Source organism: Hyaena hyaena, unplaced genomic scaffold (genome assembly GCF_003009895.1).
Source record: "Hyaena hyaena isolate Hyena2069 unplaced genomic scaffold, ASM300989v1 scaffold_21, whole genome shotgun sequence".
NCBI classification, from domain to species: Eukaryota; Metazoa; Chordata; class Mammalia; order Carnivora; family Hyaenidae; genus Hyaena; species Hyaena hyaena.
In genome coordinates, this window is record NW_024080653.1 from 4449021 (window position 1) to 4475379 (window position 26359).

Consider the following 26359-nt stretch of genomic DNA (forward strand, 5'->3'; position numbering starts at 1 on the left):
ATTTTTTGTGTTTATTTTTGAGAGAGAGAGAGAGAGACAGAGCGTGAGCAGGGGAGGGTCAGAGAGGGAGACACAGAATCTGAAGCAGCTCCAGGCTCTGAGCTGTCAGCACGGAGCCCGACGCGGGGCTCGAACCCACAGACTGTGAGATGACGAGCTGAAGTCGGATGCATAAGCGACGGAGTCCCCGGGCGCCCCAGTGCTCTGCTCTTTTGATGGACCGTCGGTGGCAGGGGCGCCCGGGGGCAGAGCAGGGTCCTCATTCCCATCAGGCTGGGAGGCACTTTGAAGCATCCCCTCACAGAGGAAATATGCTGGTCCAAGTTGGCAGGAATCAGTAAAGAACGTGAGGGCCCGGACGGTGCCCCCCAGTCACTCAGCCAGAAAGAGCAGAATTCAGACCGACCCGGGCGGTGCCCTTTCCCCCGTGGCCCCCGTGCTGGGAGCACGTGGCCACCAGTGAGCGTCTGTTGAAAGAAAAAGCTTCCGTTGGGAACGTGTATCCAGAATCAGACAGACAAGGCCTTAGAAGGAAGAAGGGGCTGGGGGAGGGGGAGGGAGCAGTGAAACGTCTCTCGGGTCGGTGAGCCCGGAAATGCAGGTGAAATTTCCCTTCCGCGGTAACGGCTGTCTCCCGTCCCCGTGCGGGCCAGTGTTGGCGTCCGCACAAGTGCGACGGCTCAGAAGTGTCTGTCGGTCAGTGGGGGGGCGGGAGCCCACTGGGGAGGCTCTCCTGTGGCCCGGACGACACACAGGAGCGACGCCAGGCGCCAGGCCTGCGTCCCCAGCCTCTGCTCCCGCTGAGACCCCACACCCAGCCCGACGCAGGGGCCCGGGAGGCCGATTTCTCTGCCGAGGTTTTGGCAAACACGCGTGACGTGTCGGCCCCACAGGCCAGCCCCGCAGTCCGTTTCCCCGGGAACGGGGGGCGGGGGGCTAACCCACGGCCCGGCGGTCTTCCGGCTGCAGGAGGCGGAGCTGAGGCTGCTGAAATGCCTGCCTGAGATCCTGGCCCTGCAGAGGGATCTGGTGAAGCGGTTCCAGAATGTTTCGGAAGCTGACTACCAGTCCATCAGAGCTTTCATTAACAGTCACCAGGAAGGTACGGCTCCGCTCGAGTAGGCGCCGCTGTGTCGGGGGCGGGGGGGTCAAAGCACCGCAGCCGCCCGGGGCTCGGGGCCTCTGTCCCCTCAGCCTTCAGCGCGAAGCGACGGGTGCCGCGAATCCCAAAAGCTCAAAAGAGGCTCTGCTGTGGCTGAAACCTGGCGTCGGCGCTCGCGGCCGCTGGCAAGCCCGGGGGCGCGAAGCCGGGCCCTTCCCGAGGAGCCTGTGATGACCCTGGTCGGACCCGACTGGGTAGCGTTTTCACGGGGCCCTTAGAAAAGTGTTTTGTCGGACAGATGGGTTGAAGCAGCTACTCCGCAAGAGAATCCGTGTCTTTCTGTCGACGTGGAACAAGCTGAGGGCGTCGCTGCAGACCAGGGGTAGGTGCCACGCTCCCCGCCGTCCGCCTGACCCCGGTCCCCGAGAGTCTGGGCGGGGGTGTGGGGAGCAAGTGAAGTAACAGACCAGGAGAAAATAATCTCGGGTCTGTCGACGTGGCCTCGGGGAAGGAGCCCAGGTTGTTTGAAACCAGCAGGCGCGGGAGGGGGAGGCAGAGCCTGCGCAGCGTCCTGGCCCCAACTGTGCGGGCAGCACCTGCCACCCTGGGCAGCGGCCTGGAATGGGGGGGGGGGCGGCCTCTCTGCTGAAAGCGTGCTGTCCTCGCAAGGTGAGATCAAGCTGCCCGACGAATACTGCAGCGCCGACTTGGACGAGGACACGGACTTCGAGGTCGTTCTGCCGCGGCGCCGGGGCCGGGGCCTCTGTGCCACCGCCTTAGTCAGCTACTTGATCAGGCTGCACAACGAGATGGTCTACGCGCTGGAAGAGTTCTCCGGCGAAAACAAGGGGTGAGCACGCAGCCGCAGGGGCTCCCGCTCGTCTCCGAGGTGGTGCCCGCGGGGTCGCGGGGGCGTCCCTGCCTCGGCCGGTGCACAGGCCCGCGCAGCACGCCCGCCCGCCGGCTCCGGGCAGGGCGGCGTGTGCGTGGCGGGTCCCTGAGCGCCGCGTCTGTGTCCCTCAGCTACACGGTCGATGCCTCCGAGGTCACGGACCTGCACGTCATCAGCTACGAGGTGGAGCGGGACCTGGTGCCCCTGATCCTCTCCAACTGCCAGTACAGGGTGGAGCAGGGCCGGGAGGCGCTGCAGGAGTTCGACCTGCAGAAGATCCAGCGCCAGGTCGCCGGCCGCTTCCTCCAGGGCAAACCCAGAGTCACCCTCAAGGTGCGGCTGCCCCCGGGGGTTTGTCGGTCCACACATCTGCTTTGTGAAACTTGGCCTTGGGTCCCAGCTGTTTGCGAGCGAGACAGGCGCAGGGGTGACCGTCCAGCCACGTGGTCCCCGCAGAGGCCGGGACCTGGCTCCTGTCGGTACCTCGGGCCCGAGGGCTCTCCTGAGCCACTGCCGCGCCTCCGGCCCCCGGGCGTCTTCAGGTCCCCGCGAGCCCCTTGGCTTTCTCTGTGTCGTTAATGGCCTTGCCTCGGCCCCCGACAGCCCCCGGCGGCCACGCTCCTTCACCCTCCACACCCAGCCTGTCACCCGATAGCACGGTGCCCGTATGACTGCCACGGGCCCCCTGCTCCCTGCCTCCCGCGTCTTCGGGCCACGTTCCCCAGCCAGGTCTGGCCCCCGCTGCTTCCCGGGGACGGCCCCGACCCCAGCGGGGTCACAGCCCATCTCCAGCCGGGTGGGCCCTGGGACCTTGCACACGAGATGCCGGCTCTCCCTGAACACACTGCACCTCCACATCTCTGTCCTTTCGCCTGCGCTGTTCTTGTCCCTCCGGGTCCAGTCGGGGACACTGTAGTTGTGGGGGGGAGGTGCTCCTCACTGCCCGCAGCTAAGCCCTGGCCTGTTGGCACCCGGGGCTGTTTTAACTCGCTACGCTGTCCCGTGGCCGCCTTGTCCGCGTCCCTGCCCCGTCGTGGCTGGGTGAGCACAGGAGGGAGGTCCCCCCGTACCTGCTCCCCCAGCGGCCGGCAAGCCTGCAGCCATCGGCGCGACGCCCTCTGCTTGGCCGGCGAGGCGAGGCCGGCTCCCTTGCTGCATTAGTGTTTCTGTAGACCGTGGGCCAGACCCGCAGCTGCACACGTGCCCGGTGACGCGCTAAGTTGCACAGTCCTGCCGTCAGGCCACCGCTCGGGAATAGAGTCGTCGTCAGACGGAAACCTGCTCAGTGGCCTCTGTCTCCAAAGGCTGTTTTCCTTGTCAATGCAGGGACTCCCCACCCTGGTGTACAGGCGCGACTGGAACTACGAGCACCTGTTTGCGGACATCAAGAACAAAATGCCACAGGTGATGACGACACCTTCTCCCCCTCGCACGGCGCTTTCACGATGGCGGTGCCTTCCTCCCGGGAGGACCACTCAGCCTTGCTGGGAGCGGCGCCAGGTTTCCGTGGCCTCCCCAGGTCCCCTGAGCCACTGCTCTTCCCAGAAGGCCCGCAGGACAGCAGAGCAGCAACGGTTCTCTTGTTCAAACCTGGGGGTGTTAGTTTCTTAGTCATGATGTCAGGACGATGCGTGCCGTTGCAGAAGGTCCAGGGAACTTACTTATTCCCGCTCTTCAGACTTGCGTGTGTGGGCGTGGGCGCGGCCGTATGACTAGCCTCTCCCAGTTGCTTTGAGGACTCGGTGACGTCCCGTGGATTTCTGTAAAGTGCCTGGGCCACTGCTACCGCTTAGGCATCACTAAGCGTTAAGTGTCATTGTTAGAGAGGCCGTCCCGCCCCATGGCCTTGGCAGTGAAGTAAGCGCTCTTGCGCTTGTGCTGTGAGGCACAAGAAGGCCCCCCAGCCATGGACCCCTGTCCTGCCTCTGATTTCCTAGAAACCCCTCGCCAGCGCAGCCATCGGTGCCATCTGTGGACAGCTGCAGTCCTACAGCGATGCGTGTGAGGCCCTGTCGCTCATAGAGATCACCTTGGGGTTCCTGAGCACGGCTGGCGGAAACCCCAACATGCCCTTGAACGTGTACGTCCAGGACATGCTGCGCATGGGCGACCAGACAGCGCTGGTTCTGAAGGTGGGTCTTGGTCCGAGCTCTCCTGCGGGCTCACCCACTCTGCCGTCCCCACTGCCTGCCAGGATTAGCGTCAGCAGGGAGTCCCCACCGGGGCGACCCCTGGCGAGGGCAGGAGGCGAGAGCGACACATCACGGCCGGGCCCAGCGCGCCAGCCACCCTCTCGCAATGCGAAGGGGGCTCTGAGATGTGGCGGGGGTTGGCGCCCTGGAGGTGATGCCAGCGGCTGGTGTGCCCTTGGGGAACAGAGGAACTGGGCAGAGGTGCAGCCCCGCCCAGCCTGCCCCGCCCAGCCTGCCCCCTCCTCAGGAGCCTGTCCATCTTTCAGGCCTTACACAGATGCCAGTTGAAGCACACGATCGCCCTGTGGCAGCTGCTGTCGGCCCACCGGTCAGAACAGCTGCTCCGACTGCACAAGGTGGGTGCAGCCCCGCCCCACTGGGCTGGGGGCCGCCCTGGGGGCTGCCCGCTGCCTTCCCAGCCTCCCGCTGCCTCCCGTCTCCTCTGTTCCAGGAGCCCTTCAGGGAGGTCAGTGCCAGGTACAAAGTTGGTCTCAGCCCTGACAACGCGAAGTGCCTTCGCACTTTCCTGAACGAGGCTGACCTCCACTCCTTCCTCCTGGAGCTTCATGAAATGATCATCCTGAAACTGAAGAGCCCCCAGGCAGAGAGCAACTTCAACCCCGACTGGAGGTACGGCTTCGCTCGCGTGTGGGCCCAGCACACCCGGGGCGCCCCGCGGTCCCTCCCATGACCTTCCGCAGACACGGAAGGAGGTCCCGTCTGACCTCGGAAGCCCGGGCTCTGCCGTTCTACCCTTTCCAGGACCCCCGCAGGCTGGCCTTTTGGGTTTGATCTCTGCTGGGTTCTTACTTCCTTTTTTTAAAAAATGTTTAATTATCTCTGAGAGAGAAAGAGAGAGAGCAGGGGAGAGGAAGGGAGAGAGAGGGACAGAGGATCCAAAGCGGGCTCTGCACTGACAGCAGAGAGCCCAGCATGGGTCTGGAACCTGTGAACCCTGAGATCACAACCTGCACCAAAGTCAGCTGCGTAACCGACTGAGCCACCCAGGCGCTCCTGTTGGGCTTTTAAAAATAATACCAAAGTCATATATTCTCAATGTAACAAGTGTACTTATGTCAGAGATGTACATTTTATCTTTAAATTGTTTCTTTTTTATTGAAGTATAATTAATATGCAGTGTTATTAGTTTCTGGTTTACAGTATAGTCATTTAACAATTTTATACATTTCTCAGTGCTCATCATGGTAAGTGGGCTCTTAATCCCCTTCACCTATTTCACCCATCCCCCCACCCGCTTTCCCCCTGGTAGTGATCAGTTAGTTCTCTATAATTAAGGTTCTGTTTCTTGCCTGTCTTTTCTTACCCTTGCTCGTTTGTTGTTTCTTAAATTCCACATTTGAAATCATGGTATTTTCTTTCTTTGACTTCTTTCCCTTAGGATTATACTCTCTAGCTCCATCTATGTCACTGCAAATGGCAAGATCTCCTTTTTTATGGCTGAGTAATATTCCTCTCTCTCTCTCTCTCTCTCTCTCTCTCTCTCTCTCTCTCTCTCTGTGTGTGTGTGTGTGTGTGTGTGTGTGTGTACACATCTTCTTTATCCATTCGCAGTCAATGGACATTTGGGCTCTTTCCATAGTTTGGTTGTTGCTGATAACACTGCTATAAACATTGGGGTTCATGTACCCATTTAAATCTTTATTTTTGTATCCTTTGGATAAATATCTACAGTGTAATTGCTGGATTGTAGGGTAGTTCTGTTTTTAATTTTTTTGAGGAGCCTTCAGTTCCCTTTTCTCCCAAAACCATATAATTCCTAGGAGAAAACACATGCAGTAATTTTTCAACATCAGCTGTAGAAATATTTTTCTAGAAATGTCTGCTCAGGCAAAGGGAACAAAACCAAGAATAAACTATTTGGACCACACCAAAATAAAAAGCTTTTGCAAGGTGAGGGAAATCCTCAACAAAACCAAAAAACAACCTACCAAATGGGAGATGTTTGCAAGGGACATAATCTTAGAAAGGATTAGTACCTAAAATATATAAAGAACCTATACAACTCAACACCAAAGAGAGAGGGAGAGAGAAATACGTATTTTAAATTTGATAGAAAAAGCCACACCAATGTATAGTTGATGACAATACCCAACACCGGATATTACCCCTCTTTTGCATTTTTTGCCAATCTAATAGCCAAAAACAGGTATCTCGTTTTCACTTTATTTTCCTATTTTATAGGGAAGCTGCAGATTTCCTGCTCATCTGCTATCATTATGTCTTCCTCTGGATTATCTCTTGATATCTTTTAGGTTTCTTTTGGGCTATTTATCTTTTTCATAATCTTAAAAGATTTAAGACTAGGGGCGCCTAGGGGGCTCAGTCAGTTGCGTGTCCGACTTCAGCTCAGGTCATGATCTCACAGCCCATGAGTTTGAGCCCTTAGTCGGGCTCTGTGCTGACAGCTCGGAGCCTGGAACCTGTTTCAGATTCTGTATCTCCCTCTCTCTCTGCCCCTCCCCTGTTCACACACACACACACTCACTCACTCTCTCTCTCCCGTCTCTCTCAAAAATAAACATTAAATTTAAAAATATATACTTAAGATTTATCTTTTATTCTGTTACAAAACCTCTGATTCAGTCTTCAATTTCGGGAAGCCAAATCTGACAGAATTTTTCTGTAAGGACTAGAAAAACCTACCAGAAGGGCCCTCCTTATCCCGACGCTACAAAGCTATCTGCCACACTCTCTTCTTGTGTTTTTATAGTTTTAGGTTGTGCATCTGCTTTGTTAACCAGTTTATTTTTTATGTGTGACGTGAGGTAGGGATTTGTCGGTCCTATTTTCCTAAATAAGCAGTCCGTTCCCGGTTCTCACCAGCACCCTTTATCGATGCTGTTTCCTCCATTCTGCTGTCTAGCACATACCTGGGTGCGGTTATATTCTTTGAACATATTCAACCAGCCTTTGCTATCTGGGACTTTTAGTACAGAGAACAAAAGATACTTTCTCTAGGGAATTTGCCATCTTTGTTAATATAAAACACGAAATGGAATATAACTTTTTTTGAACGGTGAGCCTTTGTGCTTACGCAGATTGCATTACCAGAGTGCTTAACGGGACGTGACCCGGCCATTATCAAGGTCAGCTCTGCTGTGTGGGGTTTGAATACTTCAGCGTAGGAAGCGGCAGGCATGTTCCGGAGCCCCTGAACCCCGGCTTCTAGTCCCCGTTCTGTAACTCAGTACTGGTGGACTTTCAGACAGTATTTCTGGTCTCAACCAGCACTTTAGTTCTACCGACTTGGACACAGCGACGGCCTGACGGCGCCTTGCGTCACACGGGCGCATGCTTAACCTTCTGTCTCTTGTCCCTTGGTTTTTCAGCCTGAGAGACACTCTGGTAAGTTACATGGAAACTAAAGAGGGTGAAATTCCTCCTGAGCTGGAGTTTCGGTTCCCAGAGGAGATCCTGCTGAGCAGCTGTGTCCCCGTGTGGAGAACGGCCGCTGAGCTGAAGCGGGGTCGGCAGGTGCGGTAGAGCGCTGTGCTCGCCACGGGGGGGCGGCGGGCTCTTCCCGCCTCTGTCGCCGGCCGCCACCTGGGGCAGGACTTAGAGGGCGGCTGCTGGTGCAGCACCGAACCCAGGATCCCCGTGTGCCGTGCCGCGGACAGCTGCGAGCGCCACGCCGTGTCAGGAACACACGCGCATTCCACCTCTTTCCCGTCGGATTACGGCTACTGTCCGGGGGGCGGTCAGAACTGGAGACCCTGGGAAGCTGGAACGAGCCGCCTGTCCGTTGCCCGGGGCTCCAGGCAAGTGCTTCTCAGTTTCCTGGAGCGGGAGCGGCCTGTGCCTTCGGCGCGCCGGCTGGAGCCCGGCACACGCCCACCCCGGCCCGTCTCACTGCAGGATGAGAAGCGGGGAGACGGGGCTATTGACTTTGGCTCTTGTTTTCTAAATTGTTCTGCACTCACAGAGGAGAAGCCGGCTTGATCCTTTCTTCCATTCCCTCCGACTCTTGCTAATCGTGCAAATACTTGTAGGTTTCTAGGAAGGTGTGAGAAAGCGCCAGACCCCTTTTTGTGTCTTCCCAAATACGAGTCAGGGCATTCAGTGCCTTGAGGCCAAACCTCAGAGACCTCGCCGGGCCCCATGGACTCACTGCTGAGTTTCAAGTCAGAGCTGAAAAGCTTTCGTTGTGGAGAGTGCGGGGCTAGGTCGGGGGGCACTTTTAGGGCCTTCTTTCCTCTTTTACACAATGAAGAGACTGGAGTGATGGCCAGATTTCTCTAGAACGAGAAGTTCTAGAGGTTTTAAATTCCAAATGAAAGCTGATCAGCGCAGACTCGAATCAAAGGCATGGCTCTGGCATTTCTGTGGGGACCTGGGGACTGTCCGGGACCGTTGCTGTACAACGTGTCCTTCCTCTGAATCTGTCTGCTCCTTCCCCTCAGTCTCAGCCAAGACATAAGAAACAGACTCAGAGGGAAAACAAAAACAAAAACAGACACAGGCTCAGAGACTATAGAACCAGCTAAGTTTCTGCAAAAGAAAAAAAGATAGTCCACTGATCTGCCATGTTCTGATCTGTGAGTTGGGGATCTCTTTTGCACAATCTCCTTGGATACTTGCGGCCTCTGGACTGGCGCCACTTGCTCCCAGGTGGCTCAGCACCCATCGGCACTGAGATGACTACTGTTTACAAGTCAGAGGGGACTGCTGTTTACAAGTCAGAGGCAAAGGTCTTTAACGTACATGCCGAGTGCGTTCACGACGTGGGCACCTTGAGATTGGACCAGCGGAGCCAGAGCTGCAGAAACAGAAGATGCCATCCTGGCACCGGGCACCCACAGTGGAAGGAACTGGACAGGGAACGGCCCTCCGTGCTCTCCGGTGTGTGGTGAAGGGGAGCACAGTGGCCCAGGCCCCCTCATAATTAATCTGATACAACACCCGCTTGCACTTAGCAACCCATGATTGTATTGTTCTAGTCTATGCAAAGGTAACCCCCCACCCCCCCAGTGGATCGAGGGGCAGCAGGGAGGGTGCCTGCTCAGCTCCCCAACTTGCACTTGGAATTGCTCTTATACCTCCAATCCAGGACGGAGCCGGTGTGGCGTCCAGGTGCTGCTCTGGTCCCTCCCTGTGCCACACCTTAGCAGCGGGAGTCGGGGGTCTCTTGCTGTGAAACCTTTTTTGGGGCTGGGAATCCCCCCCCCCCACTTTTAATGAAGGGTTTTTTAACTAAGATATTTTGTTTTGTACGCTGTACTTTCAAAGCCTTAAAAGTCGTATGTAGCATTATTGTGTTTATACAGAAATAACACTGGCCGAGCACAAGCAAATGTCAATTTTGTGATACTTGTCATACCTGTTTTAATAAACTTGAGTTTTGCTGCTAAAGAATCCTTCTCTTTGAGGGCAGAGCTTCGACACATCAACCCAGCTGTGGGGAATGGTTTGGGTGGGTTTTTTGTGTGGAAATGTAGTCGCATCTATGTAGTGGAAGGTTCTGGACAGAAAGCATACACCGTGGTGTACATGAGAGGTAAACGTTTTCTTGGGACAAAATGATAGCAGAGCAGGGGAGCCACGACTGGCCACCCCTTCCCTCCCCTCGCCGACCTCTGGACTCCAAGCCAAAAGCTTCTGCCTCAGCCTCAGAGGGCAAACCTCCGTTCCCCACCCGAAATGCCTTCACTGGAAGACAGCAGGGCTCCGGCTCGCCCCTGGTGAGAGCCACCTCTGTCCACAGGGCGGGGTTGTGAGACGGGAAGACCGTTCCTCTGCGGGAGGAAAGACGGGGTAACCCAGGATACACCGTGAGCATCCGGCGGCCCACTGAACATTCAAGCAGGGAAATCCCATTAAGGGGGAAACTGCATTTTCTCCTCCAAATAGAGGGGCTTCTCCAGCAGAGAATCAGGGGGCTCCCAGGGTAGGGCTCGCCCCTGCCATCAGACTCCTCTTCCCGCAGCTTCTGTTCCACGCCCCCTCGCTGATCCTCTGCCTCCTCTTCCTCCCCGACCCCGGCGTCCTCCTCTGCGCTCCCATCTCCATTCACATCCGTCGCTCTGCACGTTTCCCAAATGCAGCTCTTTCTGCTTCCCGCCCAGGCAGAAACGGCCTTAGTTGGTGGTGACTTGCCTGAAAGTCTTCACAACCGATCACTGTCTCCTCTTTGTTTTCATAAAATTTTTTTGAAGTTTTATTTATTTTTGAGAGAGAGAGACAGAGCGCGTGCAGGGGAGGGGCAGAGAGAGAGGGAGACACAGTATCCAAAGCAGGCTTCAGGCTCTGAGCTGTCAGCACAGAGCCTGACACGGGGCTTGAACCCACAAACCGTGAGATCATGACTTGATCTGAAGTCAGATGCTCAACCAATGAGCCACCCAGGCACCCCACCATGTCCTCTTTAAGACCTTACTGTGTGTGTAAATTATTTACCCCTTGTCACAGGCTGTGGGACTTCACCAGCTGCTAACAGAGGCAGCCGTAAGCTCTGTTGGTGGTTCCCAGATGCAGGCAACGCTAACCCAGACACGAACTTCCAGTGATGAGCATTCGCCATGAAAACGACACCAGGACAGAGGCACTGCTGGGGTTGGTAAAGCTGCCCAAGTCTGTGCATGCATTTGGGCCCTGGCACATCTCTGCCTTAATGGTGACGCGCTCAGTGAGAAGCTGGTATCTCGGCAGGGCCTGGAGAGCTCCCGGATGGGGCTGAAGGAGAAAACCTGGGGCCCTGAGGTGAGTGACAATCCATCCAAGCCATGGCCAGCATCTGCATTGCTTCCCGCCTTCTTCCAGTCCCTTCTTAGTCACTAATTAAGCTTATGCACAAGCTTTTACGGCTCCCATTTCCAACGGGAAAGCCAGCACCAGCCAAGGCAGATGCTGAGCACATCGCATCTCATCAGGGTACTGGGGACAGCAGGGCCCTGCTTCCTTCTGAGGAGGGAGGATCTAGGGGAGTCCCCTAGCCAAGAGCAGAGAAATGGAGGAAGGGCCCTAGCTGGAGCCCGTGCAGGCTGCCCCAGGACCTTGCACATCCTATACTGGCCTGTCTTCAAGCTCACCCCCTCCTCCACACCCATCCTGATTATGAGGGCGCCCCAGGCCCCAGCGTCCCCTCCTTGCCACTGCCTGCGCCCCCAAGTGCGGCCGAGCCTCAGCCCAGAGCAACTCTGGTCCCGGCCCACAGGCCCACGAGTGGCCCCCAGTTACCCAAGCCACGGGCCTCATGCTCACCACCCTGCACCACGATAAGGCTGACACAGTACAGCCCAGACGGCCCCCAGGGTAAGTCGGCTCTCCCATTTGCCAGCTCGGTGGCCTTGCGAAAGCCCCTTCCTTGCCTTCTCTCTTTATAAAAGCAGCCCCTCCCACTGCCTCGCAGCAGACAGCCTCCCCTCTGGTCCGCCACCCCCTGTGGTGCATTCAGTAAAAATCCATCTCCTTTGTTCTGCCTCGAGTGAATTATTTCGTGTCCTGTGCCACCCACTCCCACCAATCATTGTCCCACATTTGGGGCCCCCATCCCATCAGAAGATACCTTTTTTAAAGCACCACACCTGTAGGTTGTCAAATGCTACATGAAGCTTGCCCTGAACCTCAAACTTCCCTATTTCCTTTTGAAATCTATATTCAGACTACAGTTCATATCCACATATTTCTCCAAATTCCCCGGGGAGAATTATAAACCACGAGTCAAAAGCTACCCATCAGCCTCACTGGCTGCCTTCAGTGCCTCAACTACACCAACCTCTTTTCAACCCCAGGACCCTTACATGTGTTGTGCCCCTTGTGGAATGCTGTCTCCCACTCACCCCCCTGGGCTCCTCTTAACTCCCCCATGGCCAGCGTAAGTAGGCATCCCTGCCATTCTCACGCATCCCGCACGAGGCCGGGCTCCAAGAGCGCGTGGAATAAACGCTCGTTAAATTGAGGCGCCGGGGGTGAGAGTCGGCGGGCCAGAGGTGGTCCGCGTTTGGTCTCCACCCGAATTTGCGAGCGAGGTCCCCTGAGGCCGGCGTCGTGCTCTCCAAGCTTCACTGGACCTATAACCACGTGCCGCGGAGGGGGCAGGTGCTCGGTGATGGGCATCCGGAGCCTCGGCACTTCCGGTGCCCAAGCGGACCGACCGTGCTGAGTGCCCGACGTGGAAGGTCACCCTGCCTCGCCCACCCTGCACTGCACACCTCGCGCGGGACGCTGGCACGGGGACGCCCCCCCGGGGACGCCCCCCCCCCCCCAGCACCGGGCACCGACCAGGCTGCGAGCAAAGCCGGCCGTCGCCAGTTACTGCCCGCAGCCCGCGCCGTCTCGAAGCTGCTCCGGATGCCGCTCGAGCCTTCATCCCCGTCCCGGGTGAAGGTGCCCGCGCGCGGGCGGGACCGCTCAGACCCGGGCGGGGAAGGCCGGCGGGCGGCCAGGGGCGGCCAGGGCCCCCGGACTGCCTCCCGCCACCAGGAGGCGGCGTCGGGAACCCAGCGCCCCAACCAGGAGCGCCGAGGCCACGAAGGCAGCAGGGCGCCTGCGCGCGAGTCGCCGGAAGTGACGCCACCAGGCAGGGACGCCACCGGAAGGGACGCTTGGGGTCGAGCCATGGCCCGGGAGGCGGCGGAGCGGCCTCCGGAGGAGACCTTGTCGCTCTGGAAACGGTAATGGGGTCGGATGACAGCCAAGTGGCGGGGGCTGGAGCGACTCTGGGGCCGCGGGAGCGGGGGCGGCGCTCAGACGAAAGGGCCTTCGGGAGTTGTAGTCTGCGAGGTCCGCGGCTCTCGCCTCCGGCGCCGCGTCTCGGTGGAGGGGTCGGGCGGTGAGATTGCGGAGGGGGCGCTCCCCAGGCCGGGGTCCCCGGGAAGTGGAGGGTGAGACCGGGAGTGCCCCGGGGAGGAGCCTCGAGCCTCGCGGCCCGCTGGCCGTGTGTCTGCCCTCAGGGAGCAAGCCCGGCTGAAGGCCCTCGTGGTGGACCGGGACACGGAGGCGTGGCAGCGGGACCCCGCCTTCTCGGGGCTGCAGAGGGTCGGGGGCGTGGACGTGTCCTTTGTGAAGGGAGACAGTGTCGGCGCCTGTGCCTCGCTGGTGGTGCTCAGCTACCCTGAGCTCGAGGTAACCCCGCGGGGGCCGCCCCGCTCGGGCTCGGGCTGCGTTAGTGAGAGAGGCGGGACAGGGAACAGGGCCCGCGCAGAACCCCGCTTCTCCTGTGGGGTTCCGTTAGTAAGTTGGGAACCCGCTGCAGGAAAAAGAGGGAGGTAAAAACTAAAGATTCTGTGATTGAAAGTCTCAATTAACTCATGATCTTTACTTCGAGCTGATCAGCATCTTGGGTCCCGTCTCAGTGACCCACGGCCACACCCTCTGGGAATTGGCCAAGCTGGACATCTCTGTTCCCAGACCCCTTGCGTTCAGTCACACGCCAGCTCCGTTTTTGCCACCTCCTAAATATCGCTCGAATCTGCCCCCTTGTCTGCATCCTCACTGCCCCTTCTCTGGCTGTGCCTCTCACCCCTCCTGTAGGTGACTAGTAGAACCTTCGCTGGGTTTCTGCCTCCAGGATGGACCCCTGTGGTCCCCTTTCCGTGCTGCCAGCAGAGTGATTTTCCTTTAAAGCAAACGCGATCATGTCATCACCCAGTTCATTGAAAACACTTAAGTGCCCGCTGTGTGATCTCATGATACATTAAAGGTTGTACTTGCTAATGTGTGTAAAGGCGCTTGGGGAGCTTGATGCTGTAGGTTCGACTCTCACCAAGCCCCTTTCCCCACTCCAGAGTTCTCTAGATCCCTCACACATGCCCTGCTCTGTCTGCCTGCCTGACCCTTGCATTGGCATTTTCTCTCCTGGAATATTCTCTGGCTAACCCCTACTTGGGCCTCAGGCCCTCCGGGAAGCACCCCTCTCACCCTGCAAGATCAGGAGTTACTCCCCGTACTTTCCTCTTTATTGTCCTGGGATGGGATGGGCGGGTCTGTTTCCTCCCAAAATGTAGACTCCACGATGGTAGACATCAGGCTGTCATGCCCACCAGTTGTCACCTTGGGCACCTTGCTCAGTGCTTGTCGTGTAGAAGACACTCAGGTACACGAAGGAAGGAACAGTATGCCCGGGGTTCATTTGGAGGCAACGGTTCGGGAAGCCTGGGCCGGGAAAGCTTTGCTCTCAGCATAGAGCCACGCCCTCCCTGCCGCTGCCTGCGCCCAGCGACCGCGTGTTCTTGCTTCCATGTCTTCGTGCTTTACCTGGAAGACCCCTTGAGTCAAAATTCAGCAAAATCGTACTGAGCGCCTGCTGTCGTGAAGAGCTGGATATAGCGAGGTAATGGACCCAGAGTCCCTGCCCTCCCAGGTCGCTTGGTCACTTTGCAGGATGGCCTTGGAGATAAGGCACAGACTCGGGAGTTAGGCTGCCTGAGTTTTTGCCTCCACTATGTCACCCCCACCTCAGCCCCCTGGACCTCCGTTTCCTCCTTTCTAAATCGAGGATGAAGATACCGTTGGTAGCCAGCACGGTAAATGAGATCGTGCACGGAAAGCAGTTCGTTGGCACGTGGTGAGCCCTCAGAAAGTAAACACGGCAGCATTAATTCTCAGGACAGCTTCTCACTTTTCAAGACTTGGTTCACAGATTCCCAGCAGGATTAATCGCCTCTCATCCCCGTCCTTGGTCTCGTTCTTACGTAGCACTTGTGCGTCGTACTAAACGAACTGTAGGTTCTTGAGGGCTGGGTGATGCCGAGCTGGCGTGGAACCAGCACAGAGCGGCACGCATGCCGCCTGGATGGAGGCGGCATCTGTCGTCCCGTGTGCGGAGCAAGCACCAGGGCCAGTTCTGGCACAGCACCTCCCAGACACCTCATCGCGCAGCTCTGCCCCGTCAAGTCGCCTGGGCGTGTGTGCAGAAGTACAAACCCACAGGCAAACCCAGAGACAGAAGGGAAGTTCCTGGCTGCCGAGGGCTAGGGAGTGGGATGGGCACAGTGTGAGTGCTGACGAGGCGGGGTTTATCTGGGGGCCGTGAAAGTGGGCCAGAATTAGATGGCTGTACAACTCTGTAAGTGACAAGAACGTTGACTTACATGCTTCAAACAAGTGAACTTTATAGTAGTAAATTATTATATCTCAATAAAGTTTTTAAAAAATATATCCATCCCAGAGCCCCAACTCATTTCCTGAAGAAAAAAAATTCTCCCAGTAGACGACCTGGATACCGGCTTCTTTAAACAGCCTCCCTGTGACCTCAGAGCACAGCCGGGGCGGGGAGCATGGGCCGCCCTCCAGGTAGCTGGGAATCCTTTCCTTGGTCACCCTGGCGGCTGTGGACTCCCAGCACAGCCCGCTCTGTAGTTAGACTCCGGTTGGTGCGCTCTTTTCCACGGGGAGCTGAATGGTTTGTGGCTTCTGCCCATCAGTTGTGCCCCAAGCAGCAGAGCGTAGGACAGACCTGTCCTGCCTTCCTACATGTCACCCCTCCCACCGTCGGAGGACGGTGCTCTGCTCGCCCTCCGTCTGGCCCGCTCTGTCCTGAGTCTCCCTGATGTGATCTCCAGCTGCTTCCCGTGCTGCCGGCGCTGCGGCGGGTGCCGTCTGTATAGCAGGCGCCCAGCATTGGACCGAGTACCTCACATGTAGCTCCTCCCCGGTCCGGCGGACCTCCGTGCACCTGGGACGGAGTTTGTAGGCGCCGCGCCATCGACCTGGATTGAAACCTGCAGACCTTCCTGGAGATTCTGACCATCCACGTGATGCTCACACAGCAATCACACAACTGAATTTTTTCCTTTTTCCAGATCTTTAACCTGAAAATGCGTGAACGTTGAAAGAATAGTACACTGGACACCTGTATACTCTCTACCTAGACCCAGCTGTTACCAATTGATGTATTTCTGTGTGTGCATGTGTGCGCTGGGGGATTCGAAAGTGTCTCCCAGCAGTTGTGACAGCTCACCTCCGAGCTCCTCAGCAGGCCTGTCCCAGAATGGCCTCCTATACGTTACAGCAGTGTCGTCACCAGGCCTCAGAGCAGTCGCTGGAATCCCTCTCCACAGCCCGTCTCCCCAGTCTCCTCTTAAGTTTTGTTTTCTCTTCTGATCTTAAAGGTTTAACATTTTTTTAAGATTTTTTTTTTTTTTGAGAAAGGGTGTAAGTTGGGGAGGGGCAGAGAGAGAGGGAAAGAGAATCCCAAGCAGGCTCTGCGCTGTCAGCAGAGCCTGACGTGGGACTCAGTCCCATGAGCTATGAGATCGTGACCTGAGCTGAGGTTAAGAGTTGAACGTTCAACTGACTGAGCCCCCCAGTCACCCCTTTAGCGCGTATTTTATTTATTTATTTATATTTTTATTTATTTCTAGGAGAGAGAGAGAGAGAGACAGCGTGAGTAGGGGAGGGTCAGAGAGAGGGAGACACAGAATTGGAAGCAGGCTCCAGGCTCTGAGCTGGCAGTCAGCACAGAGCCCGACGCGGGGCTCGAACCCACGAACCGCGAGATCATGACCCAAGCGAAAGTCGGACGTTTAACCGACTAAGCCACCCAGGTGCCCCACCTTAGCGTGTATTTTAAATCCACTCTTGCTGTTAGACTGTGTGAAGAGCCGGGGGTGTCCAATATGTCACCATGTTTCCTTTACTCTTTTCTTTCCCCGCACTAAGATACTTCTGACTGTTCCAGGTCCGTTTCTCCAAGTTCACAGTTGGCTTTTTGAACGTGTAGGGTCGGATTTCCTTTTATTCGTGGAACCTTTCTTGCATCGTGGCTTTAAGTGCTCTATTTACTAGTTTGGCTCCGTTAACTTGCTTTTCTTCTTCAGTCACAAACTGTGGCTTTTCTGTCTTTCCAGAGTTATTTCCATTCTAAGTTGTTAATTTTCACCTTGTATTCTCCACGTGCCATTTAAGGATAGTTCGTTTTCCTTTGCCACACGACTGGTTAGGGGCAGCATTTGTTTAGTCACTGGTGAGCGTGGATGACTTCTGTCTGGGTTGTACGGCCTTTCACTGCTCATTGAGAGTCGGATTTACACGTGGCTGGTGGCTGGCGGCTGGCTGGGCTTCTTGGATCACCAGGGACAGTGAGTGTGGTCGCTCCAGGGAATGGTGTCCTTTTCTCAGGTGAAGATGGCCAGTGCGCATTCCGATTCTTGACACTTTTGTTTCTGAAGAACCTCACGCTTCTGGCCTCGTTCTCTTCACCACAGCCCTGCAGGGCTCTCCTGCTTCTCCCCTTCCTGAGAACTGCTGCTGGCCCCGGGGCCTTCCAGACCTCTTCCTCCAGGCCCCCTACGGCCAGGCTGCCTACAGGCCTCGTCCCGTAGGGGCCCCCGTCCTTGCCCAGCACAGATCTGCAGCGGGCGCTGCTGGCCCTGGCTGTTTACTTCCGCACAGAGGCACGCACTGAGGGTTGTAATAGGCTCACCCTTCGGTTACACGGTGATATGGTGACATGGTGTCAGCCGGCGCGGGGGGAGGGGGGTGCCCTCTCCTTGTGGACCCCTGGTTTCTGGAACTTGTGCGGACAGATTCAGGGATAAGCAGCCATCATCCTGTGAGAACTCAGCCCACACTTGAACTTCATGCCTGTTTGTGCGAAATGTCCCCTTGTTGCGTGGAGCTAGCGCTCCAGTCTGCTGGGTGCCCCGTGGTCCAGTCACGGTCCTCATCACAGGAGATCCTGCCCACTTTGGGGTCACTGGCATCGGAGAAGTTTCCCGTGAGTCATAGGCAGAGATGCTGGAAGCAGTGTGCCCCTCCCCCGAGCAGCCCCTGCTCCTGGGCACAGGCGGGGAGAGCCCAGTTCGGGGGAGGGTTGTGGTTTTGAAAAGGCCCCGGGGCCCTTCGCACCGGCCTGTCCCTGGGGACCCCCTTCTCTTCTGGATTGCCCAGCTCTGAGGCTTCTCCTGGCCTTTCCTGCGTCTCCGAGATCCTTTCATAAAGCTGGGGTTGCCTATCTTGTGGTTGCTGCTTCCGCCCTGGCTGTTCCTTCCCCAAGTCCCTGCTAGTGGGAACAGTGACGTCCTCACTCTGGTGCTGCTTCGCACACACGCTTCCTGTGCTTTGTCCTCTCTGAGCCTCCCAGCAGCCCAGTGTGGGTGCGGGATGGCGGAGGGGGCCCACGGGGGGGGGGGGGGGGCAATGCAGGCAAGGTGTGGGCGGGTTTCCTGGCCAGAGAGGAGGGCAGGGGGAGAAGGGGAGGGAGCCAGCGACAGTGAAACACGGGCTGAAGGATGACAGGCCAAGGGCCAGCAGGAGGCGGGGACCAGGGGCCGTGCCTGCCCGTGACCCGGGTGCCCGGTGACAGGTGGTGTATGAGGACTGCCAGATGGTTAGCCTGACGGCTCCCTACGTGTCGGGCTTCCTGGCCTTCCGAGAGGTGCCCTTTCTGGTGGATGCGGTGCGGCGGCTGCGGGAGCAGGAGCCCGGCCTCATGCCCCAGGCACGTACTTGGACTCCAGGGAGAAAGGCCCTTTCCATCCATGTCACCCCCTGCTGGGCGAGGTCTGACCTCCCTGGAGAGGGTGCACTTTTACCAGATTTTCTAAAGAGCCTCCCACCGCCCCCCCCAAGTGGTTGCTCCAGGGTCCCCTGGCCCAACGGGGGAGGGGCAGCTCAGCTGACTGACTTCCACGTGTGGCTCTTCCAGGTCCTCCTTGTGGATGGAAACGGGCTTCTCCACCACCAAGGTAACCTGCTCCCGAAAAACGGGACCCAGAGGGGACGGTCCTGACCGGTCTCCTCACAGAGGGCCCGCCTGGCCCTGGCCGCTCTCCCCTAGGCTTGATGTCCTAGCCAGGCCCCCACCCAGTACCTCTTGTCAGCCCCGCCTCTTCCCTGCCGCCCCCGAGGCCTCCCCTAGCCCCCCCACCCCCCGGCCCGTCGCCGGTGCCCTCGGCCGCTGTGGTCCTGACTGCTCGTTCAGCTGGCCTGTCCTCCCTCTACCCGCCCCGAGCTCTCACAGGCTCACTGAAGCCAGACAGGAGTGCCCGTCCCCCACTGGTGCCTGGGGACTTGCCCCCACCTGGGTGCCAGGGTGCTGACCCCAGAGAGAACGGCTGAGGGAGAAGTCCAGGGGTGGGGCCGCAGAGGGACCCGGGAATGGCTGGCTTCGGATGTTCTGGCCACCGCCAGGGTGCCAGCATGTGACTCGGCACTGCACGGCAGGAGCCCCAAGTGTGTGTTGGGAGGGTGACACAGAGGCCTGGTGGCAGCTGCAAAAGAGAAAAGAGAATGGAAAGTGCCAGAAAGTGGAAGGAGAAATGGGGTGAAGTATTGTGAGCTAATCAGGCTCCTAAGCCTGCCCAAGGGAAGGAGGCATCCTCCGCCCCAGCCTGATGACCACGGACTCAGGGCTGGGGTCCACATTCCAGGTCAGGTTGGCTGTCCGAGGCCCGGCCCCCCGGTGCTCAGCCCGCCAACAGGCCTCTGTTTACCTGGGGAGGGCGGCGGGCTCTGCTTGCGCGGTCTCCGCCCCACGAGCCCGGCCTCGCTCTCTGTCCCCGTAGGCTTTGGCGTGGCCTGCCACCTCGGCGTCCTCACAGACCTGCCGTGCATCGGGGTGGCCAAGAAGCTCCTGCAGGTCGACGGGCTGGAGAACAACGCCCAGCACAAGGAGAAGGTGAGGGCTGGGGGCGATGCCCTGTGCCAGGGCAGGGCAAGGAGAGGGCGTGTGGGGACACACAGGCCGGAGCCCGCCCCCAGGGACCTTGCCTGCTGGTACCCTCCTCCCCATGCCGGCTCCCTAACCCACTTTTCTCTCTGCGTGTCCTGCGCCTCCCTCACAGCTCTGGGGTCGTGGCAGCAGACTCCCGGGCTGGAGGAGAGCCCTCTGCGCCCTCCCAGCCTCCTGGGCACACGCTTGCGTCTCCCATCCCCGCTAGCTTTGTGCTGCGGTGGGAGCCCATGTGGCCCTCTGTACTTGTCCCCACCTTCTCCCGACCTCTCCCTCCTTCAGCCCCTCAAGGCTGGCTTTGGGGATGTGACAGCCACTCCAGAGGGAGCCAGTGACATGCCCAGCTCACCGCTGGACGGCGGATGCTGAGAACAGTGACACGTCTGTCTCACTCCTGTGGGCAGTCCTGGTTCTGCACAGAATAGTTCGCTAAGGTGACAGGGACCCCAGACCAAACTGACTGGTGGACCGCTCCCCACCCTCAGCAAAGGCTTTGCTAGGTTGAATCCAATACACCTAAGTTCCTCCCAGGAGAAGAAGCGGCAGGAAGCGGTTCTGGCCCGGGTGGCATCCGTGTATCCACCAGCCTTCACTCGGCCTGGCACCTCCCCCCGTCGGCACCGGGGCCTGGGCAGGCTGCCCTTCCCCGGCCACGGGCTCCTCATGCACAGAAAGAGGAGACAGCTGAGATCCAACGGCCCCACCAGGGCGGACGCTGCCGGGAAGGCCTCCCGTACCCCGAGCCCGCTGACGGGATGGGTGCGGGCACGGCCCCTGCTGCTTGGCTTTGCAGACTCGGGCCCACCCTCTCCTTGCCCGGCGGCGGCCCAGCCTCAAAGATGAACAGGCCTGCCCTCCACCCTTCCCTGAGAAAAGACATTTTCTATGTGATTTTCTCCCTGTTTTCCAGATAGGACTTCTGCGAGCTGGAGGAGACTCATTTCCTCTGGTGGGAGGCTCTGGGGCCGTGCTGGGCACGGTGAGTGGCCGGGGGCCTGCGCCCACCGAGATGGCGCCCACAGATACGCATGCACCGGTTCGCGTGCACCAGACTCTGTCCGCCTCCCCCCGCCACCCCGCCTGGTCCAGGGTGTGCCCTGCGCCTTTCTCCCCTGCGCCGGCACCCTGGGCTGTGCTGAGGGGACCTCTGGGCTGCACGTGCCCCAGCCGGCCCCTGGACACGCGGTGCGCCCGAAGCCCCCAGGGCTTGTCCCTACCGTGCTCTGACTCTGCCTTCCGTGTCCTAGGCCCTGAAGAGCCACGACCGCAGCACCAAGCCGCTCTATGTCTCTGTGGGCCACAAGATCAGCCTGGAGGCGGCCGTGCGCCTGACCCGAGGCCTCTGCAGGTTCCGGATCCCGGAGCCCGTGCGCCAGGTGGGTGGGCCGCTGCGCACCCCGTGGTCTTCCCTGGACGCAGGCACCTGTGGAGGGGCCTGACTGGGGCACACTGGGCCCTGGAGTGGGGGAGGGGGCCAGAGTTCATCCTGGGCCCCTGCTCTGCCCGGGCCCCGGGTCTGCTGTGCTCTGCTTCTCCACGGCCTCCTGCACACCGCGCCGGGGTCATTGGGAGAATCTGCTCAGGCGACGGAGCAGCCCCCCGGCCAGCCGCTGGGGGCCGACCTGCCCTGCCCGCCTGGGAGGGGGCAGCTGTCCTCTGCTGGGGGGGGCCCTGCAAGGCTGCAAGCTGTGCTCAGGAAGGTTCCTGGGGGAGCAGGGCCCTCGGTCGGGAGATTGCAGGGTGTGGTGTGCCAGGCTCCCAGCACCTAAATTGGGGTGGGGGGAGGGTGGGCAGAACTCTGGGGAACAGGTTGGCTCGGCTGAGGAAAAACAGCCTGTAGGAGACAGAGCTGAGCACAGATGCCTGTGGGTCTGCATTGGTGAGCTCGGTCGTGACCGTCACAGGTGTGTCCCAGAGAGGCCCGTGGAATGAGGACTCATGAGAAGCTGTGCTCAGGAAGAGACCAGCCAGAGGAGGGGGAAAGGCAGGCCAGGCCCCATTTGCAAAGGCCCTGGGGTGGGAAGGTTTGATGCCAGGAAAGTGAGAGGAAGGTGTGGCTGTAACCGGACGAGGGAGGTACGGGGAGGTGCGGGCCTGTGCTCGAGGCTGCAGGGCTGCTTGAGGCTCCCCCACAGGGACCTGGGTGTGAGTCCCCGCCTGTGGGCGGCTCCCAGGAGCTGGGGGAGCCTGTCTGGACCAGAGGTGCCGGCCTCTGCAGGCTCCTGGTTTAGTGCGGCTGTAGGACAGGAGGCCAGAGTGCCCGGAAATCTCCCTCCCCCGTCTCCCCGCGGCCTGCGCTGGGTCAGCTACAGGCGCACCGGGCAGAGAAGCCGCAGCCAGACTGCCCAGTGCTCCACGACACCTGGCTCCGCCCTAGCCCTGCTGCCCCCCACCCCCCAGCGGCCTGCGACCTTCCCCAGCGGCTGATGCGCAGGGCGGCCTGCAGGTGGCAGCAGTAGCCCACGCGGCTGTGGCTCCCGCCCCTGCTGCCCCCTGCACCGAGCACCCCTCAGCCTCAGCCTCCCTGTGTCTGCCCAGGGCTCCCTGCCGGGTTCCTAGGTTGTGGGTCTTCGAGCTGTGACACTCATGCCCCCCCTTCCCTCCCCTGGAGGCTTTAACTCTTCCCTTGAGCCTGTCTCTGGGAGAAATCCAGCAACACCCCCAGGCCCCTGGAGCCCAGAGCTCTGGGGTCCTTCCACGCCTTGCTCTGCCCCCGTGTGGACAGCGAGCACATCGCTGCAGGTGGACAGTGGCCTATGAAGTACCTTGGACAATTCCCAGGCGGCCAAGGACTGTATGTTTGCCCTCGAGGGGAGCCCGCCGCGTCCTGGGCCTGCCCTCGCGAGGGAGAGAAGCAGCTGCCTGTGCCGGGAGCCCGCAGCCCCCATCCCCGCTCTGGGAATGGGGGGAGGGCCCTGTCCTGCCGCCCGGATCATCTCCCCGTCCGTGTTCATCCTGGGCTGTTGGCCTGTCAGCACTTCATTCTCTTGAGCACTTCTGGAAGCCCCTAGGAAAGGGTGAGAGGCGGGTTCGTGCCTGCTTTGTCTCTGCATAGAGTCTGTGGGTCTCCCCCCTCCCCCCCCCAGACCACCAAGGCAGCCCTCTGGCGCCAGGACTGGCTCTCTGGTCAGGTCGGCCCTGACTGCTGCAGGGAAAGATGGGGGTGGGCCTTCCCACCAGAATATCCCACCCCCCACCCCCCTCTCCTGCTTGCTGGTTCAGTCTGCAACAGAAGCATTCGGAGGGATTAACTGCTGTGGCCTGAAGGGGGCTAAGCCCGTCTGAGCCAGGATCAGGGCCTCCCTGAGGCCAGTGCGATCACCCTGAGGAGGGGCCGGGGTGGGAGAGGGCTCCGTTCTGGTCTCAGCTTCTCTCCCTCAAGTCCGCCTTCATCACGTCCATTGCAGTGACTTTGCAGAGCTTTCCATAGACACTTCCCGGGGCCATGGGGGGAGTCCTCACAGACACGAGCCTGGGAGACACCAGCTGGGCTGAGGAGACCCCTCAGAGAAGACGGGCTGAGCAGAAGCGAAACCTACAGAAAGCACCAGCCACAAACCAAGCACAAGCTGAGTGGCCCCCGGAAACGCAGGGACAGCCGAGCCTCCAGCGCAGCCCATGCACTTAGGCCCTTCCAGGACCCACCGTCACAGGGCTTTGACCAGGGGACCTGGCAGCCCCTTTTCCCTGAGACAGGCCTGTGACGGCCTGGCGGTGCCTCTGTGGGCTCGGGGGAGCGAGAGCGTCCCCGCTGGGCTGTTGGCAGACACCTGTCTGGAGGCCACCACTTCTCACCAGGCCGCCCTCCCCTCAGGCTGACATCCGCTCTCGAGACTACATCCGCAGGACCCTGGGAGCCCTCAGACCCCCCGCACCAGGGCAGGACAGGTGAGTGCTGGGGGCGCTCTCGGGAGACAGATGTGGGGCTGTGCTGGGCGGGGCCGGGAGGAGACAGAGTCCTGCTGGGATGGGACACTGAGGCGGCAGGATGTGGAGCCTGGGCAGAGCCGGGGCCGGTGGGGGCTCCTGCAGCCCCCCAGCGCGGCCCCCACCTCCCACATCCATTCCCTGTGAGCCCCCCCCCCCCCCCCGGGCCCCCCCCCCCCCCCGTCAGATGGGCCCGGTCCTTGTCCCACTGTGCACCGCCAGCTCTGGTCATTATACCCCCGTGCCTCGGTTTCCCCATCTACACTCCAGGCATGGTGATTCCTGTGCTGGCAGCTCTCGTGGGAGGGCCTGGCATGGATGTCACAGCCAGCAGGGGCGGGTTATTGCGCCCTGACAGCAGCACAAGGCGGACACTGTGACCCCACTTCCCACGCGAGGAGACTGAGGCACGGCCTTGATGAGCAGCAGAGAGGCTCTGGGCCACATTTGCTCGAACTCCTTTGCTTTCCGAAGCCCGGGGCTGTCCAGGGCCCAGCTGAGCTGCTCTGAGAACAAAGGGACCCCCAGGCTCCGCCAGGGATGGGGGCCGGCTGACTGGAGCGCACACGGCACGGTGTGCCCCTTCCTGAATCGGCAGCAGCTGCTGGGGACCGCGTGGGAAGCGAGGGGACCCCTGGGCCGGCTCTGCGTTTGATGCTGCCCTCTCTCAATGTCATTATCAGGAACCGGAAGGTATGGAAGCCAAAAGGAGGCTCGGAAGAGCCCAAGGATGAGGGCAGGCCCCCCAAGGCCCACAGCCAAGGCCCCAGGCTACACGGGAACACCCCAGACCCAGACCCACGCGGCCAGCAGCAGTGAGTGGAGCCGAGCCGGACGCAGTGAAGCTCTGCAGTCACCCGACTTCCAGCTCCTGCCTGGACGGGAACGGGCCGTGGCGGCCGCAGCAGCAGGCTGAGCGCCCGGGCCCCGGGACACGCAGGCCCGCCCTGCTCGGGGATCTGGGTGGCGCGGCTGCGGGAGCTCGGCAGGAGACGGGCCTCGGGCGGCAGGGCGCCAGCCGCGAAGGAGCGTGACGTTGCTTTCCCGGGAGCGCAGGAAAGACATGCAGGGTTCGTGGGGCTTGGGGGGTTTTTGTTTTCTCTCTCAAGCGCCCCGTGGGCTGCACGTGCCTTTGTGGCCTCTCGTCTGGCTGGTGCTTCAAGTACATACACTGTTGCCTTGTTTTTGCATTTTTATTCTCTAGTGTCCATTTTAACTAGCGCTTCCCCTCATCTCCACCCCTGACCAGGCGGCCCCTGCGTCACTTCTGCCCTCACCCGGCAGGGTGCAAGCTAGGGGGGCCGGGCCCTCGGCTCACGGCCGCCCCCCCTACCCACCAGCCTGCCTGCTGCGGTTACACGAGGGGCCCAGGGGGCACGTGGGGTGGTCGGGGACCAGATGGGACCCGGGCTGGTATCCGAGGGGAGAGGCGTCGGGCCCCACTGCCCTGGCCGGGGCTGTGACGGTGGGTGGACCCGCCTGGGAAGCCCGTTGAGGCTCATCCCCTCGACTGCAGCTCTGTTAGCGCTCCCTCGCTGCTGCCCGCCTCCTGACCCCAGGCCCGACCTGGCCCCGTGCTGGCCCCTGGTCCCCATGTGGGCGGCAGGTCCTGGCCCAGAGGCTGTGGGTGAGGGGCGTGGCTGCAGCCCCGCGCACTCTGGCATCTGCTGGGAAGAATGATGTGAGAAGGCTTTTCCTGCCGTTCATACATTTTCTTAGGCCTATTTATTTATTTTGAGAGAAAGAGCAGGTGCACATGAGGAAGGGAGGGGGAGAGAATCCCAGACAGGCCCCGAGCTGACAAGGGGCTCAAACCCATGAACCGTGAGATCATGGCCTGAGCTGAAACCGAGTCAGATGCTCCACTGACTGAGCCCCCCAGACGCCCCTTTCATACTGCTTCTCAAGGAGCATCTCATCGTGGTCTAGATGACCCAGATGCGCCCAAAGGCCCGGGGGTCCCGTACCCCCTTGTCCCCTCTCTGGCATCTCCTCTGTTTACGAGAAGCGAGCTGTTGTCCAGGGCCCAGAGCCCTGGGAGGAACGGGGACAGGGACCAGGTGGGCTGCGGTGGGGGCCAGCGTCCCCTGCTCTGACCGTGCCCCTTGTGAGGCCCAGTGGCTGTGGGAGGCTGAGTCGGGCTCCCCACCGGAGGGAAGCGGGGCTGCCCCAGGACAGGCAGGCCATGGGGAGCCACTCGGGTGCTCCTGGGCTCTCCTCCATGGCCCGACCGGGTGAGCAGTTTCCAGCGTGTTCCACGGGTGTCTTCAGGGGGTCTCCTGCATGTGGGAAGGGCCAGGCCAGCTCCATCTTGGCCTGGCTGCCTCCCCCCACCCCCCCGCCCCTTCTCTCCTTTCTCAGCCCAGCTTCCCCTTCTCCCAGCCCGGGGAGCAGACCCCCCACCCCGCCCTGCTCCTGGCTGCTGTGCCCCTGACGTCAGCACACGCGGCTTACGTCTCACCTCTGCCCTCGGTGCCCCGCTTCTCACTGCTTTGGGACGGAGACAAGGCTGTCCCTTGAGAAGGTGCGACACACCGTTTGGAGGAGCTCTGAAGCTGTGACCTCACTCTCCGAGCCTGTTTTCTTTTTTTTTTTTTAATGTTTTATTTATTTCT

At 59.8% G+C, this 26359-nt stretch overlaps 2 protein-coding genes across 4 annotated transcripts in view; both read left to right on the forward strand.

Moving 5' to 3' along the window:
• RNF213 (ring finger protein 213) overlaps positions 1-9556 on the forward strand; it is a 108981-nt gene extending 99425 nt beyond the window's left edge. For all 3 annotated transcript variants that reach the window (XM_039226182.1, XM_039226180.1, XM_039226181.1), the window contains 9 exons: positions 970-1102; positions 1401-1484; positions 1772-1952; positions 2126-2327; positions 3321-3398; positions 3932-4126; positions 4453-4542; positions 4638-4816; positions 7537-9556. In XM_039226182.1, the coding sequence (XP_039082113.1) occupies positions 970-1102; positions 1401-1484; positions 1772-1952; positions 2126-2327; positions 3321-3398; positions 3932-4126; positions 4453-4542; positions 4638-4816; positions 7537-7690 (1296 nt within the window). In that variant the 3' untranslated portion in view covers positions 7691-9556. The remainder of the gene's footprint in view (positions 1-969; positions 1103-1400; positions 1485-1771; positions 1953-2125; positions 2328-3320; positions 3399-3931; positions 4127-4452; positions 4543-4637; positions 4817-7536) is intronic.
• A 3163-nt stretch (positions 9557-12719) lies between these two features.
• On the forward strand, positions 12720-24934 carry ENDOV (endonuclease V). The gene is given in 10 exon segments (XM_039226500.1): positions 12720-12816; positions 13096-13267; positions 18450-18584; positions 18792-18831; positions 19651-19763; positions 20728-20796; positions 21065-21193; positions 23632-23705; positions 24428-24515; positions 24518-24934. Coding segments are annotated over 10 exon segments (1137 nt in total). The 5' UTR covers positions 12720-12760; the 3' UTR covers positions 24779-24934.
• Positions 24935-26359: the final 1425 nt, after the last annotated feature.